The sequence below is a fragment of the Chiloscyllium punctatum genome, chromosome 22, assembly GCF_047496795.1.
Source record: "Chiloscyllium punctatum isolate Juve2018m chromosome 22, sChiPun1.3, whole genome shotgun sequence".
Classification (NCBI taxonomy): Eukaryota; Metazoa; Chordata; class Chondrichthyes; order Orectolobiformes; family Hemiscylliidae; genus Chiloscyllium; species Chiloscyllium punctatum.
The window spans coordinates 42,748,950-42,769,832 of NC_092760.1; the positions used below are offsets into that span (position 1 = coordinate 42,748,950).

General features: G+C 39.7%; 1 protein-coding gene across 18 annotated transcripts in view; it reads left to right on the plus strand.

Moving 5' to 3' along the window:
* dagla (diacylglycerol lipase, alpha) overlaps nt 1-20,883 on the plus strand; it is a 357,270-nt gene that overhangs the window by 302,107 nt on the left and 34,280 nt on the right. For all 18 annotated transcript variants that reach the window (XM_072592163.1, XM_072592162.1, XM_072592161.1 and 15 more), the window contains 4 exons: nt 487-559; nt 4,096-4,289; nt 10,715-10,844; nt 17,303-17,457. In XM_072592163.1, the coding sequence (XP_072448264.1) occupies nt 487-559; nt 4,096-4,289; nt 10,715-10,844; nt 17,303-17,457 (552 nt within the window). The remainder of the gene's footprint in view (nt 1-486; nt 560-4,095; nt 4,290-10,714; nt 10,845-17,302; nt 17,458-20,883) is intronic.

A 20,883-nucleotide genomic window follows, 5' to 3' on the forward strand; every position in this document is an offset into this window, starting at 1 on the left:
CATCACTGCTGAGTTTTCAATGTATTAATAAATCCTACTTTATTTGAAAGTGAAGGAATTTTCTATGATTCTTTTTTTAAATTGCACTTCAAAAACAGGTTTTGTGAAAGCAAGCCATCGCCTATTTCAAAAGGGAAAATGAACAAAATATCGAAAAAAAGAGAATAGTAATATGGTTAAAACTCACCTGTTCCTCTTGTCTATGACTAACTTAAAAATAGATTGAGAGTTAGGAGATAAAAGATTGTAGTTCTACACAAGTTGAGTCTCCATTCCACTTTCTGTAAACTTATTTAGTGCAACTTCTCATTACCTAGTGCCATTAAATCAAATATCAGGTTGGTTGCTGGCCATTGTTGTGTGCAGCTGGTTGGCTTCAAGATTAGGCATGCAGGTTTCATACAAGTACCTTTGTTCTACTTAGTATTATCCACTAGCCATGGGATATGTTCCTAAAAATGCATTGCTATTCTTATGCTCCTGTAGACTTGGCTTATCGCAGCTAGAAGTCTTTCGTAGACACTTACTTGAAGTGTTGCAGAAGAGCAATAAACCAAAGGTATGCCTTCCTATTTTTCTGACTTTTTCTGAGTGTACTTCCTCATTAAGTATTTGTTATTGAATAATGTAAATACACTAATGCAGCCCCCACCAAAAGCCAGGATACTGTACTTTCTGTAAGAATTTTGGAAAGCTGATCATTATTATTACCTGCCTGATATTATTTATTCAGAAACATCAGGACTACTGTATGTTTGTATTCTTTAACTATATTCTGGATTAATCAATTTCCCAGTAACGTAACACATTATTTTTCAGCATGCTTGCATTACGTTTGTGCATTCTTCAGTGTGAACATTTACACTGCGTAACAATGTGAGGTGTATTCTAATAGTGGGAAATAAAAATAAATTAGAATTGGAAGAGTGGGAGTGTGTTTAGACAGGGCTGCAAGAGTTTGCAAGTAACAGGGCAGGTGTAGAGTTTATAGATAAGAGCAAGGATTTTGAATTCAGTAATTTAGAGAATGGGGAGGCAATAGGCTAATTAGAAATGGGCTAATAGGTAAATACTGAGCGCTTGGTTTTGGATATTAGAACTTAGAACTTAGAACTTAGAACAGTACAGCACAGAACAGGCCCTTCAGCCCACGATGTTGTGCCACTGATCCTCATGTATGCACCCTCAAATTTCTGTTACCATATGCATGTCCAGTAGTCTGTTAAATGTCCCCAATGACCTTGCTTCCACAACTGCTGGCAACGCATTCCATGCTCTCTCAACTCTGTGTAAAGAACCTGCCTCTGACTTTCCTGTAAACCTGTATACTTTCCTTCAACCAGCTTAAAACTATGAACCCTCGTATTAGTCATTCCTGTCCTGGGAAATAGTCTCTGGCTATCGACTCTATCTGTGCCTCTCACTATCTTGTATACCTCAATTAGGTCCCCTCTCCTCCTCCTTTTCTCCAATGAAAAAAGTCTGAGCTCAGTTAACCTCTCTTCATATTTAAGCCCTCCAGTCCAGGCAGCATCCTGGTAAACCTCCTCTGAACCCTCTCCAAAGCATCCACATCTTTCCTGTAATAGGGCAACCAGAACTGGACGCAGTATTCCAAGTGTGGTCTAACCAAAGTTTTATAGAGCTGCATCAAGATCTCACAACTCTTAAACTAAATCCCCCTGTTAATGAAAGCCAAAACACCATATGCTTTCTTAACAACCCTGTCCACTTGGGTGGCCATTTTAAGGGATCTATTGCATTCTGTCAATGTCCTGCTGCAGCCTACAACAGCCCTCTATACTGTCAACGACACCTCCAACCTTTGTGTCGCCTGCAAACTTGCCGACCCATCCTTCAATCCCCTCATCCAAGCAATTAATAAAAATTACAAACAGTAGAAGCCCAAGGACAGAGCCCTGTTGAACACCACTCACCACAGACTTCCAGGCAGAATATTTTCCTTCTACTAACACTCACTGCCTTCTGTTGGCCAGCCAATTCTGTATCCAGGCAGCTAAGTTCCCCTGTATCCCATTCCTCCTGACCTTCTGAATGAGCCTACAATGGGGAACCTTATCAACTGCCTTGCTGAAGTCCATATATACCACATCCACAGCTCGACTCTCATCAACCTTTTCTAGTCACATCCTCAAAGAACTCGATAAGGTTTGTGAGGCATGACCTGCCCCTCACAAAGCCGTGTTGACTGCATTTAATCAAACCATGCTCTTCCAGATGGTCATAAATCCTATCCCTCAGAATCCTTTCTAACACCTTGCAGACGACAGATGTGAGACTTACTGGTCTGTAATTGCCGGGGATTTCCCTATTTCCTTTCTTGAAGAGAGGAATTACATTTGCCTCTCTCCAGTCCTCAGGTACGACTCCAGTGGAGAGCGAGGATGCAAAGATCTTCGCAAGTGGCAAAGCAATTTCATTTCTCGTTTCCCAAAGCAGCCGAGAACAAATCTGGTCCGGGCCTGGCGACTTGTCTGTCTTAATGTTTGACAAACCTTTCAGCACATCAGCTTCCTCTATCTCTATCCATTCCAGCATGCACACCTGCTCTTCAAAGGTTTCATTCACTACAAAGTTTGTTTCTTTCGTAACGACTGAAGCAAAAATCTCATTTAGGGTTTCCCCTACCTCCTCAGACTCCATACACACATTCCCTATGCTATCCCTGATTGGCCCTACTCTTTCTTTGACCATTCTCTTATTCCTCACAAGTGTAAAATGCCTTTGTGTTCTCCCTAATCCGTTCTGCCAAGCTTTTCTCGTGCCCCCTCCTGCCCTCCTCAGACCATTTTTGAGCTCCTTCCTTGCCTGCCTGTAATCCTCTCGAGCTGAGCTTGACCCTAGCTTCCTCCACCTTATATAAGCTACCTTTTTCCTTTTGATGAGAAGCTCCACCGCTCTCTTCATCCAAGGTTCCTTTATCTTTCCACTTCTTGCCTGTCTCAGAGGAACATATTTATTCATCACTTGCAACAACTGTTCCTTAAACAGTCTCCACATGTCTATAGTGCCTTTACCATGGAACAATTGCTCCCAGTCCATGCTTCCTAACTCATGTCTAATCGCATCATAGTTTCCTCTTCCCCAATTAAATATCCTCCCATTTTGCCTAATCTCCTTCTCCTCCTCTCCTTCTCCATAGCTATGTGGTGGAGTATAGGAGGCTAATGAAATGTGTGTTGAGGTGATCATGGATTCAGGTTGATTGTAACAAAGTAAATTAGATCTCATGGGATTCAGGGTGAACCTGCCAACTGCATACAAAGTTGGCTTAACGTCAGGTGACAAAGTAGTGGTGAATAATTATTTTTCAGACTGGCGACCTGTTCCCAGTGGTGTTCCACAGGGATCGGTGCTGGGCCCATTTTTGTTTGTCATTTATGTAAATGATTTAGAAGAGAATATAGAAGGCATGGTTAGCAAGTTTGCGGATGACACCAAAATTGGTAGGATAGTGGAGAGTGAAGAAGGGTATTTACGATTCCAAAGAGATCTTGATCAGTTGGGCCAGTGGACTGAGGAGTGGCAGATGGAGTTTAATTTAGAAACATTTGAGGTCTTGCATTTGGTAAAACAAGCAAATGCAGGAATTATACAGATAAAAATAGGGCCTTGGGTAGTGTTGTAGAACAGAGAGAACTAGATGTTCAGGTACATAATTCTTTGACATTTGTATCATGTGTAGACAGGGTCGTGAAGAAGGCGTCTAGCACGGTTGCCTTCAGTGCTCACACCTTTTGAGCATAGGATTTGGGACATCATATTGAGATTATACAGGACATTGGTGAGGCCTCTTCTGATGTACTGTGTCCAGTTCTGGTCGCCTAGTTATGGAAAGGTGTTATTAAGCTGGAGAGGGATGTTGCCGGGAATGGAGAGAGAGGCTGAACAGGCTGGGATCTTTTCACTGGAGTGTAGGAGGTTGAAGAGTGACCTTATAAAATCATTACATAAATATGTTGAATAGCAAGGGTCTTTTGCAAAGGGTTGAGGAGAATTTCTTTTTAGTCTTGTGTTATTGATAAATAATATGATTCCAAATGTTTAATTTTTCAATTGAATCTCTTCCTGCAGTGGAGAATAATCATGGGTGGTACTAAATGTATTCCTAAATCTGAACTGCCGGATGATGAAGAAGTGCCTAACGTTCAGAGTAACAGGCAATGGACCTACCCTAGTGACCTTACTATTGCTCTTTCCGCTAGTGTCCCACTCTACCCACCAGGTCGGATTATACACATAGTACACAACCATCCTGAGGAAAAGTGGTAGGTTTCTATAAAATAGTTTGGCTCCAGTTCATAATGTCATTTTGTCAACCTGTGACCCCATTTGCACCAGCCTGTCTTCCTCCGAGTCTCTTGTCTGTGTCAACTGAAGCAAGAAAGCTGCTGTAAAAGCCCTTGTGAATAATTTCACTCAGAATTTCCTTTGCTTCCTGCCTTTCATGGTGAAACTCCTGATTGTCTTCTCGATTCAACTTTTAACCCTATTTTCTCCTGATGTAAGTGTTGTATATTCAAGTTTTCAGGTAAGGCTATACTAGGTACTGCAAGTGGGAACAGTAAGTTGCAAAAGGACATAGACTGACTGAATGGACAAACAGAGCTCAGGTCTGGACCAGTGAAAGACAAAGCACACAGGTTTTTACAAAATGATAAGCTAGAGACTGCAAAGAAGCAGAGGTTTGGTAGTCCAAGTACAGAAATAATTAAAAGCCAGAAGACAGATGCAAATAAATAAAGGCTGGTACAGTATTGGCCTTTATATCAAGGAGTAAAAACTGTAAAGGGAGGAAGTGATACTTCTGTTTTACTGAGCTTTGATAAGACACTGTAAAATTTACATTTAGTTTTGCATATCATATTCGAAAAAAATAGCTGGTTTTGGAGCAGGGCAACCAAGCTTCAAATAATATCAGAACTCAATTTACGGATTAAATTATGAAAACAGGGGTTGCATAAAAAATCGTGTGTATTTCTTTGAGTGTAAGAGACTAAAGCGTGATCTAATTAAGATGTTTCTCGTGTTGAATGGATTTGCTGGGGTAGATACTGAGACTCTTTGTCCTGTGGTGGAAGAAATCAAGAGGAAGGCATATAAGATTAGAGTTGGGAGCGAAATTAGCAAATTATTTTTAACACCATTAATAGCAGAAACTTGGAACACTTCCTTAAATGATTGTGTATACTGTGACAATTGGAGTTTTGAGATTAATAGATTTTGGTTGGTAGGGAATTTTAGGGATCTGGAGAAAATTTGGCAAATGGTATTAACATGTAGATAAACTATGATCTAATTGAAAATCCCAATTGTCTGAATCATCTACTCCTGTTCCTTATATTCAAGGTCCAGGCTTTGCTCCAATTTGTCAGGTTGCACAATGGTGCTATTATAGCTCTGCATCACCATCTAGTGCCAGAAATTAAGACCGGTAGCAGCAAAGAGCAAGCCAGAATTTGAAATGAGATCTGATGCAATGTCTATAATTCGCTGTGCAGGGCAATTTGATGACATCTGCCGTCACACTCGCCCTTAAATCTTAAAAGTTTTGAATTTGTTTTGCTTTACAAGTTGCTGGAAATGTCAGTTAGTAACATTGAATCTAATCAAACCAGGCATCTGAGACCTGGTGATCAGGGCAACCAACTTCGTATCTCCTTAACAAATATGATTGAAACATTGTAAAAGTAGCAGCACAAGGACTGATCTGAAAATGTAAATTAAAATGGGTAAAGTTAATGTCAAATCAAGTGCAGAAAAGAAATAAAGATGGTGAAGAAAGGATAGGAGTTAGAGGAAAAGAGGCGAAGGTGAGTTTTAAAACAAAAATTAATAATATCAAAAATTTTACATTTGTTTAAATTTCCAACATCAGTAGGATTTACTTACCCATATCTCTATTAACAGTGTTCATGTAGTCTACATTCCAGATTATTATACAGTATTATATTATCAAATCATATTAAAACTAGTACATGATTATATTATCTGATTATATCATAACGTGTTCACATCTCCTAACAGCAAAAACGTGCTTGTGATTATCAGAAATCCCATACTCTCTCTGTCTCATCTGTCTTCCCCACCACCACCTATTCTCCCCCTCCTCCTGCCCCCCACTGCCCCCCACCAACCCCACCGCACTCCCCAACAAAAGAATGCCAGCTTTATAATACAGCTGTGACATGATAATGCTGAGTTGGGCAGCAAAGGGCATTTTAATGGTGGAATGAAAGGGAAGGCTGGTAGGTACAGGGAATGTTGGATGACTAAAGAAATTGAGGGTTTGATTAAGAAAAAGAAGGAAGCATATGTCAGGTAAAGACAGAATAGATCGAGTGAATCCTTAGAGTATAAAGGCACTAGGAGTATACTTAAGAGGGAAATTAGGAGTGCAAAAAGGGGACATGAGATAGCTTTGGCAAATGACATTAAGGAGAATCCAAAGGGTTTTTACAAATACATTAAGGACAAAAGGGTAACTAGAGAGAGAATAGGGCTCCTCAAAGATCAGCAAGGTGGCCTTTGTGTGGAGCCGCAGGAGATGGGGGAGATACTAAATGAGTATTTTGCATCAGTATTTACTGTGGAAAAGGACATGGGAGAAACAGAATGTAGAGAAATAGATGGTGACATCTTGAAAAATGTCCATATTACAGAGGAGGAAGTGCTGGATGTCTTGGAACGCATAAAAGTGGATAAATCACCAAGGACCTGATCAGGTGTACCCGAGAACTGTGTGGGAAGCTAGGGAAGTGATTGGTAGGCCTCTTCCTGAGATATTTGTATCGTCAGTAGTCACAGGTGAGGTGCTGGAAGACTGGAGGTTGGTGCCACTGTTGGCAAAAGGTGGTAAGGACAAGCCAGGGAACTATAGACCAGTGAGCCTGATGTCAGTAGTGGGCAAGTTATTGGAGGGAATCCTGAGGAACAGGATGTACATGTACTTGGAAAGTCAAGTCAACAGGGATAGTCAACATGGCTATGTGCATGGGAAATCATGTCTCACAAACTTGATTGAGTTTTTTTAAAGAAGTAACAAAGAGGATTGATGAGGGCAGAGCAGTAGATGTGATCTACATGGACTTCAGTAAGGCATTCGACAGATCTCCCCATGTGAGACTGGTTAGCAAGGTTAGATCTCACGGAATATGGAGAGAACCAGCCATTTGGATACAGAACTGGCTCAAAGGTAGAAGACAGAGGATGATGGTGGAGGATTATTTTTCAGACTGGAGGCCTGTGACCAGTGGAGTGCCACAAGAATTGGTGCTGGGTCCTCTACTTTTCATCATTTACATAAATGATATAGATGTGAGAATTAGAGGTATAGTTAGTAAGTTTGCAGATGACACTAAAATTGGAGGTGTAGTGGGCAGCGAAGAAGGTTATCTCAGATTACAATGGAATCTTGATCAGATGGGCCAATGGGCTGAGAAGTGGCAGATGGAGTTTAATTTAGATAAATGCGAGGTGCTGCATTTTGGCAAACCAAACCTTAGCAGGACTGATACATTTAATGGTAAGATCCGAGGGAGCATTGCTGAACAAAGAGACCTTGGAATTCAGATTTGTAGCTCCTTGAAAGTAGAGTCTCAGGTAGATAGGATGGTGAAGAAGGGTTTGGTATGCTTTTCTTTATTAGTCAGAGTGGTCAGTATTGCGTAAAGGAGTTGGGAGGTCATGTTGTGGCTGAACAAGATATTGGTTAGGCCACTTTTGGAATCTGCGTGCAATTCTGGTCTCCATCCCATCGGAAAGATGTGAAACTTGAAAGGGTTCAGAAAAGATTTACAAGGATGTTGCCAGGGTTGGAGGATTTGAGCAGTAGGGAGAGGTTGAATAGGGTAGGGCTGTTTTCCCTGGAGCATGGGAGGCTGAGGGGTGATCTTATGGAAGTTTATAAAATCATGAGGGGCCTGGGTAGGATAAATAGACAAAGTCTCTTCCCTGGAGTCAGGGAGTCCAGAACTAGAGGGCATAGGTTTAGGGTGAGAGGGGAAAGATATAAAAGAGACCTAAGGGGCAACTTTTTCACACAGAGAGTGGTGCATGTATGGAATGAGCTGCCAGAGGAAGTGGTGGAGCTTAGTGCAATTGCACATTTAAAAGGCATCTGGGTAGGTATATGAATAGGAAGGGTTGAGAGGGATATGGGCTGGGTGCTGGCAGGTGTGACTAGATTGGGTCGGGATATCTGTTTGGCATGGACGGGTTGAACCGAAGGGTCTGTTTCTGTGCTGTACATCTCTGTGACTCTATGACACAATGACCGTCATCCTTAAAAGAACACAATATATTGAAAAAGCAAACACATTACTCGCAGATATTGATACCTACCAACAGGTGGCGATGCACCTGACTCCACAGTTAGAAAACCGTATTACAGCATCCCTGAGGGAACGTCATAAGACAGGTGAAATTACAAGACAGACATCCAAAGAATGAACCTGAATGATCCAACGCACCCCGTCTCTACAGAGTACCAAACGTGCATAAACTAGTGAACCCCCTCAGACTCATAGTTTCAGTTCCCGGTACAGCGACATGTAGACTAGCAAAGGAACTGCAATGCAAACTGTAACAACTAATAGAAGATTCAAGCCACACCATCCACTCCACCCAGGAATTCCTTAACATCATCCAAGACACCAAGGTAGAGGATGATGAGGTCATGGTTTCTTTCAACGTGACAGCCCTATTCACATCAATAAACATCACCTGAGCCAAAGAAGTACTACCTTTCAGCACCAACTCCATCAGCAAGGACAGCATCTTCAAACTAGTAGACCTGTGCCTCACAACACACTTCACCTTCAATACCAAGACCTACAAACAAATCAATGGGACACCTATGGAATCACCAATGTTTGGACTCTTAGCAGAAGCAGTTATGCAGATGTTAGAACAAACAGCTCTTCCCACAGCCCAAGCTTTGTGTCCACTATGTGGATGACACCTTTGTCAGCACGAAACGCACCAAATTAGAGGAACCACAAACACATAAACAGCATCCTTACAGGTATAAGGTTCACCAAAGAGGAAGAGAACAACAGACTCCCCTTCCTAGACGTTATGGTAGAACACACAGCCAATGGACAGCTGCAGACTGGCGTTTACAGGAAAGCCGCACACACAGACCAGATATTCAACTACAGGAGCAACCATCCCAGAACCCACAAAAGAACCTGCATTACGACATTATTTAAGTGAGCCACAACACAATGAGCACCCAGGAACTATGAGATGCCAAAGAAAAACACACCTGTGCGATGTATTCAGGAACAACAGGTACCCAATTAAGCGCAGTCTGCCGATTCCTACACAACAGACCTAAACAAGAAGAACAACACGCCCATAAACTCTCGCCACCCTGCCATACATTAAAGACATCTCGTTGATGATGATCAGACTACTCTGGCCCCTAAGCATCATGTAGCCCACAAACCTACCAGCACACTGAAACAGCTCCTGATGAATTTAAAGGACCCCATACCAACAACCAGCAGAACGAATGTCATGTACAAAATACCCTGCATGGACTGCAACAAACATTACATTGGACAGACAGGCAGGAATCTCGCCACCAGGAGCACTAACTAGCCACCAAAAGAATATGCCAACTAGCACTAGTGTCCATACACGCAGAAGAAGAGGGACACCAGTTTGACTGGGACAATACATCCATTCTGGGACAGGTTAAACAAAGACACATATGGGAATTCCTAGACGCTTGGCATTCAAACCAGAACTCCATTAGCAAACGATTTGGATCTATTTACCAACGACTCAGAAAAAGAACCGGAAATGATATCACCCACCACAACAGACCAAGTCAGAGAAATAGTAAACGGGACAGAGCACCAGCACTTCATCGGAGGCTCACTGATGATGTTACCTAGCATGGTGAAGAAATATCTGCGAACTAATCTATCAGCTCAGTCAGCAAACTTACAACCTGTCTTCAAACTTTTAAACTCTCTATAATAGTAATATTGTAACATTTTCTTTCATCTGTAAGGTTTTAAACACTCAATACTGTACTATTTTCTTGTATTAAAGCTTTAAATTTTGTATTAAGGCAACACTGTATCTTTTTAAGATTGTTCTTATTCAGCTAAAGAAGTAGGAATATGATTGCACAGCTGCTAATAAATTGTGTAGTATCTTTAGTATCTCGTGTCTTTTAAGAATGGTAGTTGTTGGTGTGTGCCAAGACTATGCATATTCGCAGGTTATTTAATCACGCGGCAGCATAACTGTTTTAATTTCATGACCACAGTTCACTTGCTAGTAGGGGTCACCTGAATCAAATTTTGCCATTGTTGTCCACAATTACTGAGATCAGTTGTAGCACCTCAACTGTTGCTGTTGCCAAAGCCCCAAGATGATAACTGGAGGTTATACATTACTATTTTCCCTTTGATTAAATTAGGCAGGTATTATGTTTGTCTTTGTTTACAAAGGGGGATGTGCAGTTGAGTGTGACTGATTCCTCGGTGTGTGTGTGTGTGTGTGTGTAGCAAAAAGCTGACCAACTGGTGACATGTATGTTTTACATCTCCCATTTTTCATAGAGGTCAATATACATTTTATATCTGCTCATACTCTTTTAAAAAAATGATTTTGCAGTTGAGAGTGATATTCTGGGGCATTCTGTTGTGATCTTCTTTCATGTTAATTTTTCCAGTTGCTGTGGACAAGAAGAGTCAACTTACTATGCTATTTGGAGTGACAACAAGACTTTGGATGAGGTCATCATCTCTGCTGCCATGCTGAATGAGCACATGCCTCATGTTGTAATGGATGGATTGCACAAGGTATTTGTCCAACTAGTTTTGCCCCGAGCTGATTAAACAAAATACAGAAATGTAAAGAAAAATTGTGAGCTAGTATAAATTGTTTTCCTATATAATTCTACATTGTCAGGATATTGACATTGGGTATCCTGGCACATGAATGATGTACTTGGTATACTGGTGCAGCACACAGTTAGGAAGGCAAGTGGAAGATTGGTCTTTATTTCAAGAGGAATGCAATATAAAAATGAAAAGCTATTACTGCAATTGTGCAGGACCTTGCTGAGACCCTATATGGATTAATCTATCCAATGTTAAGTCGCCTTAATTTCTTTAGAAACAGATCAAATAAGATTTACTCAACTGATACCCTTAGATAAAACGATTATCTTATGGAGAAAGATTGAATAGGTTGGCCCTATAGCCATTGGAGTTTAGAAAAAATAAGAATTGACACATGTACAGCCCTGAGGGGACTTATTAGGATAGATGTTGCGAAGATATTTCTTTTTGTGGACTTCATTTGATTGATTTTTTTGATGGACAAAGGTGCAAGGCTTTACGGGACAGAGAAAAAAGTGGAATTAAGGTCACTAGCAGATCTATTGTGACTTTATCAAATGATGGAGAAACCACAAAGGGCCAAATGGTCTACACATGCTCCCAAATGCTCAGCTCCTCTGACTTTTTATCTCTGGTATTTGAGTTAAAATCAAAGTCAGACTGCTGGACTGAAAAAATCTCTTGCCAAAATGGCTCAATGTGGAATGGGTTTGGACAGTCTTATATCAGTTCATCGTGGAGTTTGATGTGGACAATGAAAAATGTCATATGTGCAGATGATGTGCTTTTATAAGTTGGGGTAATCAGGAAAGTTTGAATGAAAGTAACTTTACAGCTATCATGCACTGAATTTCAACTAATAAAATTTCTACTGACATTGCACAATTTAAATCAGTGCTGCCGTCCCTCAGCACACTCATCCACGTCCTGAATGGACATAAGACGCACTATTAATGATAATGAAGCCAACTGTTCTGTTGTATTAAGCTCTTCTGAGTAACATGTAACATTAATATTATGTGATTGTCTTTTTAATGGGTGCGAATGATTGTGATTCATTCTCATAACAAGACTGAACATTTTTAGAAATCAAAAGATCGTGTTACCCAGAAGACCATCACTGTATCACAGATAACCAAATTTACTATCTTCCTCAGTCAGTTGTGTCTGTTTTGAGGTCTCTTATCAATTTTGATAAGCAGATGTGGCTTTACTTAAAGTCTTAGTGAAAAGAAAATGGTCCTCGGTTAATCCATGTTGCAGAATTATGATTTGCTTTCAGTTTTGGCTTACGCAAGTTAATTGTCAATTGAATAACACTGATATTAACATTGCAATTTTAAAGACTATTATAATGCAAGGACACTGAACCATAATGCTGAACCCATCACCAAATGCAGATACTTCTCAAAATAACTTGAAGTTTTTCCAAAGTCAAGAGGAGAAAAAAATTAAACTGATGTCGAGTCCCTTTCTGTTTCACTCTGTGGTGTTGCATTGGTCTTTGGCTGATGTCCCTCTCCAATTGAATTTTCTGTTTTGTATGCTGAATGAAATCCAATATCTCTTATTGTTTACTTTTTAAAAATATATAACACATTTCCATGTAATGTCTTTCTCCACAACCATATCACAGGCAGTCATCGACCTGAAACATTATCTCTGTTTCTCTCTTCACAGATGCTGCCTGATCTGCTAAGTGTTTTCAGCATTTTCTGTATTAATTTTAGAGTTCCAGCATTCGCAGTATTTTGTTTTTCTGTTAATGAATTATAGGTATGTGAATTTTACAGAGCTGAGCAAGCTGTAAAAAACCAAGCATTTCAAAGGGAACAGCAAGATGGGAAATGGGTCAAAAGTAGGCCTAAAGTTATTTGCATATAAACATACTGCATGTTCTGTATTTTTATCTGTCTAGATGGCAGTTATTTATACCTCTGAAGGCAAATGGAGTATGAACATATTTTATTCAGCAATTTATATTTTACATTTTAGCAGGGAATTTTAAAAGTTTTGTTTGGTAGAATAAGGGGGATAGACATTGATCTAATTGAAGTGAATGTACAGGGTACTTCCAGAAAGCAGGTGTGGAATGTGATTGATAAGAGAGCCATTAGACTGCTCTGTTGAAATTAATAAAATAAAAAAAGATGCCAAGTGGAATTATGGCAATTTTAGAAAAGGAAAGGAATTGGTATTTGAAATGTAGAGTGAGAAATCCTATTTGTAATATATATGTTTAAGTGTTTTGGAGGAGAATGTAGGTGGTCTGATTAGTAAGTTTTCAGACAACTTGCAAGTTGGAGGAAGCTGTGGATAGTGAGGAGGATTGCCAGAGGCAAAAACAGGATATAAATAAATTCGTGACTTGGGCAGAGAGGGGGTTGATGGAAGTTAATCTGGACAGATGCGACATGGTGCATTAGGAAGATCCCATGCAGGAGGGAAGTATACAGTAAATGGCAGAACCTTTAGAAGCATTGACATCCAGAGAGATGTGGAATACAAATCTACAGTTTCATGAAATGGCAATATATGTGGATAAGTTGGTTAAGAAGGCATATGACATGCTTGCCATCATCGGTTGGAGCATATGATATAAAAATTGGCAAGTCATGTTGCAGCTATATAAACTTTAGGCCATATTTGAAATATTGCCTGTAGTTCTGACAGAAGAATGCGGAGCCTTTGAAGGGTGTACAAAAAGGGTTTACCAGGATTTTGACTGGTTTGGATGGTATTAGCTATGTGGAGGGGCTGAACAAACTCAGTTTGTTTTCATTTGAATGTCAATGGTGACCTAATAAAAGTTTACAAAATTGAGAGGCATGGATAGGATTGATAGTTGGAGTCTTTTTTCCAGAGTAGTAATGAAAATTTTAGGGGTCATATGTTTAAGATTAAAGGGGAATAGTTGTGAGAGGTAAGTTGTTTTACACAGGATTGTAAGTGCCTGGAATGTGCTGTCAGAAGAGGTGGTAGGAGCAGGTACAATCGCAATATGTAAGAGGCACCTTGACAGATACATGAATAGGCAGGGAATAGAGGAACATAAAGTGCATAGATTCAAAAGATTTTTGGTGTTAGAAAGATACCATGTGTCAATTGGTTGTTTCAATGCTGTACTGCTCTTTGTTCTAATCTAAGTGTCTCAATCACAGCCATACAAGACCCTTCAGAAAATTTGCAACTAATTTTTAAGCAAGTTATTGAAATGAATGAAAATATATCCTGCACTGCACATTTAATGGTAAAGGTTGCATACACTGTCCTAACATGAAGTAATTCACTGGCTAACATGTCTCTGCCAGGAGTGAAGCAAAATCAGCAAGTTCAAACTGCAATTGTCTTTTAAAATCTAATTTTCAATTAAAATTGTGTTCTAAAAATAAAATTAGCATTTTATCTTTTATTTAATGAATTGGGGAATCATTACATTTCCATTTGTTCTTGCAAGTTATTATAATTTGGAGATGCCGGTTTTGGACTGGAGTGTACAAAGTTAAAAATCATACAACACCAGGTTATAGTCCAATAGGTTTATTTGGAAGCACTAGCTTTCAGAGTACTGGACAATCACCTGATGAAGGAGCAGCTCTCCGAAAGCTAGTGCTTTCAAGTTATTATAGATTTGCTTGTGAACAATTACATTTGTGAATATAATGCAGTGTATGTTAGAAATGGCATAGTGCAGTAGAGTTTGGGAGGCCAGGTGCAGGCTACTCAGTTCATGTTTGTTCAAAGTTGTGATTTAAAAAAAGAGATTAATTCCACTTCAAAATATCTCCAAAACTTAAAATAAAAGCAAAATACTACCGATGCTGGAAATCTGAAGCAAACAGAAAAAATGCTGGAGGAACTCAGCAGGTCTGGCAGCATCTATGGAGCGAGAAACAGAGTTAATGTTTTGAGTCCACTATGACTACTTCAGAATTGGACAAGAGTCATATTCGACTTGAAATGTTATAACTCTGTTTTTCTCTCCACAGATGTTGCCACACCTCCTGAGTTCCTTCAGCATTTTCTGTGTTTGTTCCAAAACTTAGATGGCTGGTGATATTATATTGCATTATGTTTATACTGATATTGTTGCCAGAAGTAACAAATAAAATTTAAATAAATGGAATAATTTCTAGAAAGTTTTCTCTTGCATTTCACAAGGGTATGTTGGTACTGTTATTTGGTAAGGTTTGTCATCCCTGTTCTTGTTTCATTCTGTATTCCAAACTTGTCATTTTGCTGTCCTCAGTGGGGAAGGAAAAATACTTAAAGCAAGTCTCAGTTTTTCAAACCTGCAATGTCTAGTAATTGCTCTTCTAAATGAAGACACATATCCATTACTCCCTTGAGTGACATTAGCAGTTTGAGACTATATTTTTTCCCTCACAACAGAGTGGTCAAACAGATGAGAGGAAATAAGCATTCAGATCTTTGACTGACAGCATCAATTCATCTCTTGTGTAAGGGAGAATAATGGTATATTTTAGATGAATAACACTTTATTTTTCTAAAGGAGTTCATCTATGTGGTTGTATCATCACAATCACATAGAAAGTGATAACATTTGAAGTGTTCAGGCTTCCTGTATTGACATGAGAATTCATCAAATATAAAACAGAGGCCAAATCTATTACAGAAACACTTGTAAGAAGTGAGTTAGAGATAGTACTGCATGTTGAATTGGATATGGAATCTTCCCATGGCTTTGCTCATGAACCAATTATATTTTTGCATCTATTGAATTTAAAGTCCTCGTCATTGTGTTTAAGATATTACCTGGACGTTTGCTGTGCAGGGGCATATAGCAGCTTAATAGCTCCCACACCAACATTGTACTGGATGTACTGAGAATATTTGAATCAACTAACTTCAGCAAACTTTCGTGGAACTCACTTGATTGCAAAATAACTTTCTAGCAGAAGTAAAGCACATAGTATAGTCCTGTTAGGTTGGACTGCTTGTTTCTGGGCTTCAAATGCTTTCAAAAATTGACTGTGGAAATTTAAAACTGATATCTTATTAAGTCAAACATTGCTTTGACTTTTTAAATTTTTTGCACCAACTGTCTTTGTTAGCTCACTGACTGAGATTATGGGTTTATTGCTAAATTTATGCTATAGCTCACAATCATAAGGAGCTGCCTTGAGCTTATTTAACAGGCAAGTGAAGCATTCATTTCGTAATATATAGTAGATTAAACTGAAATCCCAAAGAGAACAGTGCTTTGTGTAGTAATTTTTTTTCTGCCTGCAAGAGTTCTCTGGGTGTGGAAGAAGTGAAGTTGGAGAATTTACAAAAGGTGGGCAAGGTAAAGCTGTTAGAATTGGCAGACAAGCGGGAGTTGGGTTTGTGTTTGTCTGTGAGAAAAGGAGAGAAAATTACAGCTATAGCTTGGCATTTAAATTTTGGTGGAAACACCGTCAGAAACTTTGGAAATGGCTGGAATTCATTTGCAAATGAGGCAGCTTGAACCCAAAAAAGAATTGAGACAGCTTGGAATACGATTAAAAGTAGAATTAAAAGAAAAGGAGAGGAAGAAAGACAGAAAAAGAAAGAAATAAGCAGGAAGAGAGAGAGTTTTAACTTCAAAAGTTAGCAATTTGAGAGGAAAGCCGACTTAGCAGGGTAGAGATGAACGGAGATGGTAGGCTGAATGAGGAGGATGTAGGGGTCATAGCTTTAAGCTGTTTGGCGGAAAGTATAGAGGGGATGTCAGAGGCGGGTTCTTTACGCAGAGTGCTTGGAATGCGTTGCCAGCATCAGTTGTGGAAGCAAGGTCGTTGGAGATATTTAACAGACTGCTCGACATGCATATGGTCACAGAAATTTGAGGGTTCGTACATTAGATTTACCTTCTATGAGGATCAGTGGTCAGCACAACATCGTGGGCTGAAGGGCCTGTTCTGTGCTGTACTGTTCTATGCTTTTTTTTAGATAAGATTAGATTACTTACAGTGTGGAAACAGGCCCTTCGGCCCAACAAGTCCACACCGACCCACTGAAGCGTACCCACCCAGACCCATTCTCCTACACTACGGGCAATTTAGCATGGCCAATTCACCTAACCTGCACATTTTTTTTTTGGATTGTGGGAGGAAACCGGAGCACCCGGAGGAAACCCACGCAGACACGGGGAGAACGTGCAAACTCCACACAGAGAGTCGCCTGAAGCGGGAATTGAACCCGGGTCTCTGGTGCTGTGAGGCAGCAGTGCTAGCCACTGTGCCACCGTGCCGCCCAAAAGCTCTATGCTCTAACATATTTTACCCACCCAGTTCCCAATTTAGCTTCATTTAATATTTATATATGACTTTACCTCTGTTTTAAAAAGATGATCTGCAAAGTGAATTAAGTAAATGTGAACTTATTCACATCACTTGTATTTGTTTAAAACAATTTAATTTCCTCTAAACTAGGTGTTAGAGAATTACAACAAAGGAAAGACGGCTTTGCTAGGAGCAGCAAAAGTTATGGTCAGCCCAACAGAGGTGGATTTGAATCCGGACATGATTGTTCAGCAGCAGCCTCAAGCAACAAAACATGGAGAGCAAAGGAAGAACGCCAGTGTAAAGTAAGAGAACACCACAGTAAATGCAGAACAGAAAATCCAAAACTGAAACAGGAGTAAAATGTGAATGTAGCTCAAGTCTCGTTTTGAAGGTAAAGGTTAATAACTAATCCATGCCTTCACATCATGAGACAGAAAGTTAGAAGAAAAATATTGTTTTTAAAATATAATTCTTTTCTTCATTAATTAGTAACTCAAAAGCCAAATCAAAAACAGGATTGTCTGCTCCAAAGCTTAAGTGGCATCTCGGAGAACCTAATTAAAATTTACAGGAAGGTAGAGAGTATACGATATGAGATCTATTTTATCTATAGGATGTATTTAGAAAACTGCAGCTTTTTCCTAACTGGATTTTGCTTTTGATCTCATTTTCACCTCTCCCAGGAAATTGCATGGCATATAGGATCTAAACATACTCTTGATGCTTATCTGCATGAGACAAGCTGGGTAGACCTTTGCTGACAGACATTTTTGCATGCTCATAATCCTTCACAACTTTCTGAATAAACCAGGTATACTCTCCCAACCTTGTTCAGATTGAGCTTGTTGGTTTTCAGTATGTTTTACCATGAATGTTCAGCATTGCAAGCCTAAAGATATTACTTTTTTGTTTGCAATAATGTTTTTGAACTACTCTTCCCAGTCTCTTTATATTAATTATTTATTTTAATATAGCCTTTGAAATTTGAATAACTGAACAAATACTTTGACTTATTGTTTATAGAACTGCAACCAATTTGCCTATGGTTATGTACAGTGTTGATATTATGTTGACCAGTAGATTGTATTTCTTATCCCACACCAGGTCTGTCACCAAGATGGCATTCATCTACTTCAAGGATGAAGCCTACCTGCTTCACCCCATCCTCTACTCCATTGGAGCCAGTTTTTATTTCTGGCAAATGTTCTCCAGTTCTCTGAACTCTGTCTCATTCACTTCACTTTGCTGTTGATCTTCCTGCTTTCAAAAACCCCTAAAGTCTACGTTATTGACCTTTTATCCATTCTGCTGTTAAACTCTTCATTGTTATTGGCCATCTAGTCCTGTAAAGTCTCTTAGCAATTATTCCATGAGCAGTACCATGTGAATCTAAGGTTTGTTTGAGTTAATATTTATAACTCTTATATTGATCATAATCCAATTGCTACAAGAAAATAATCTATGGTATGATATTACTTATGGTATGCAACAGGAGAAAAACAACATACCTCCAATAATTAGATACAAAGTATATTTTCTCTACCTTTATAAGAATCCTGCTTTGGATCGATGTGACGTTTTTAGTTTTATTCAAGCCTTCTTGAAAATAATATCTATTTATTCCAGGTCAGTGCTGAATTAGAGGATGTGTTCTGCTGAGGTTTTGGTCTTGAAGGGTTGCATTTAGCCTTTTTTTATTCATTCAGGGAATGTGGATAGTGCTGGCTGAGCCTGTGTGTTGCTCATCTATAGTTGCCATGGCGAAAGTGGTGGTAAGTTGTTTTTTTTGAACTGCTGCAGTTCATTTGGTGTAAGTACACTTACAGTACTGTTAGGCAGGTACTCCCAGAATTTTAACTCAATGATATTGAGGGGACAGCAAAGTATTTCCAAGTCTGGATTGTGAATAGCTTGAAGTGAAGCAGGCAGGTGCTTTTTCCACGTAACTACATTCCATATGGCAATGATTGTGCATTTGGGAGGTACCGGCTACAGAGCCTTGGTGAAATGCATCTCATAGATTGTAGCAGCAGTGAGTACAATGTGTCGGTGGTGAATGTAGTGCCAATCAAGCAGGCTGATTTTTCCTGATTGTGTTAAGCTTCTTGAGTGTTGGAGCTGCAGTCATTCAGGCATGTGGGATGTACTCAATCACACTTCTGACTTGTGCCTTGTAAATGGTGAACAGACCTTAGGGAGTCAGGAGATAAGTTACTCACTGCAGTATTCTTGTCCTCTGTCCTGCTCTTGTAGTCAAGTTTTTATATGGCTAGTCCAGTTCACTTTCTAATCAGTGGTAATTCCAGGATACTGGTGATGTTGATACTGCGATATTCAGTGATGGCAATCCCATCGGATATCAAGGGGTGATAGTTAGTTCTAAGATCCTGCAGAGGTGACTTGATGCTGAGTTGACTAACCTCCAACAATGCAACTATTTTTTTTTCTTGCCAGGCAAGACTCCAACCTGCAGACATTTTTCTCCCAGTTTCCCACTGGCTCTTATTTTACTAGGATTCCTGGTGTTACACTGAGTCAAATACAATGTTTATTTTTAAGTGCAGTGAGGGGACTTTTGCCCGAAACATCGATTTTCCTGCCCCTCAGATGCTGCCTGACCTGTGCTTTTCCAGCACTACTCTGATCTAAACACTTATATTAGTGCAGTCAGCTTCACCTCCCCTCTGGCATATAGCTCTGTTGTCCATTTTTGAAACAAAACTGTATTGAGTTCAGGACCTGAGTGGTCCTAAAGAAAACCATGCTGGCATTAGTGAACAGGCTATTGCTAAGGAAGTGCTGCCTGATGCCATTGTCAGCATCCCTAATATCTCCTCCCTTGCCTCCCTCAACAACTTGGGATGCATCACTTCTGGCCTGTGGATTTCTCTATTTTAAAGGCTGTCGGAACTTCCTCTCTCTTCATATTAACTTGTAATATTGCTCTACCCTGATGTCTATGCCCACATTGCCCTTTTCAATTACGAAGACCAACACAAATTATTCATTCAGAACCGTGCTGATGTGTGTCTGGGTCTGCAACATATTACTTTTAAGACTCCGACCCTTACTCTAGATATTCACTTGCTATTTCTATATCTGCAAAAAAAACCTTTGGGATTACTTTTATTCCAGATGTCAATGCTTTTTCATTTGCTCTTTTCTAATTTCTCTTCACTTTCTATACTCCTTTATGCACTATGCCATATTGAACGCTCTGTGTCTGCCATAAACTATTTTTTAAAACATAAACTTTATGCGTCTTGACATCCAGTGTTCTCTGGTCTTGGTCCCACTCTTTATCTTTTTGGGAATATATTTCTCCCTTTACTCTTTGCTATTTCCTCTTTGAGTATCTCTCACTGCTGTGTCAAAGTTTTATCTGCAAGTAGCTGCTCCCAGTCTATACTGGCCAAATTGTGTCTTTTAGAGTCATCAAGTCATAGAAATGTACAACACGGAAACAGACCCTTCGGTTCAACCTGTCCATGCTGACCAGATATCCCAACCCAATCTAGTCCCACCTGCCAGCACCCGGCCCATATCCCTCCAAACCCTTCCTATTCATATACCCATCCAAATGCCTTTTAAATGTTGCAATTGTGACAGCCTCCACCACTTCCTCTGGCAGCTCATTCCATACACATACTACCCTCTGTGGAAAAAGTTGCCCCTTAGGTCTCTTTTATATCATTCCCCTCTCACCCTCTACCTATGCCCTCTAGTTC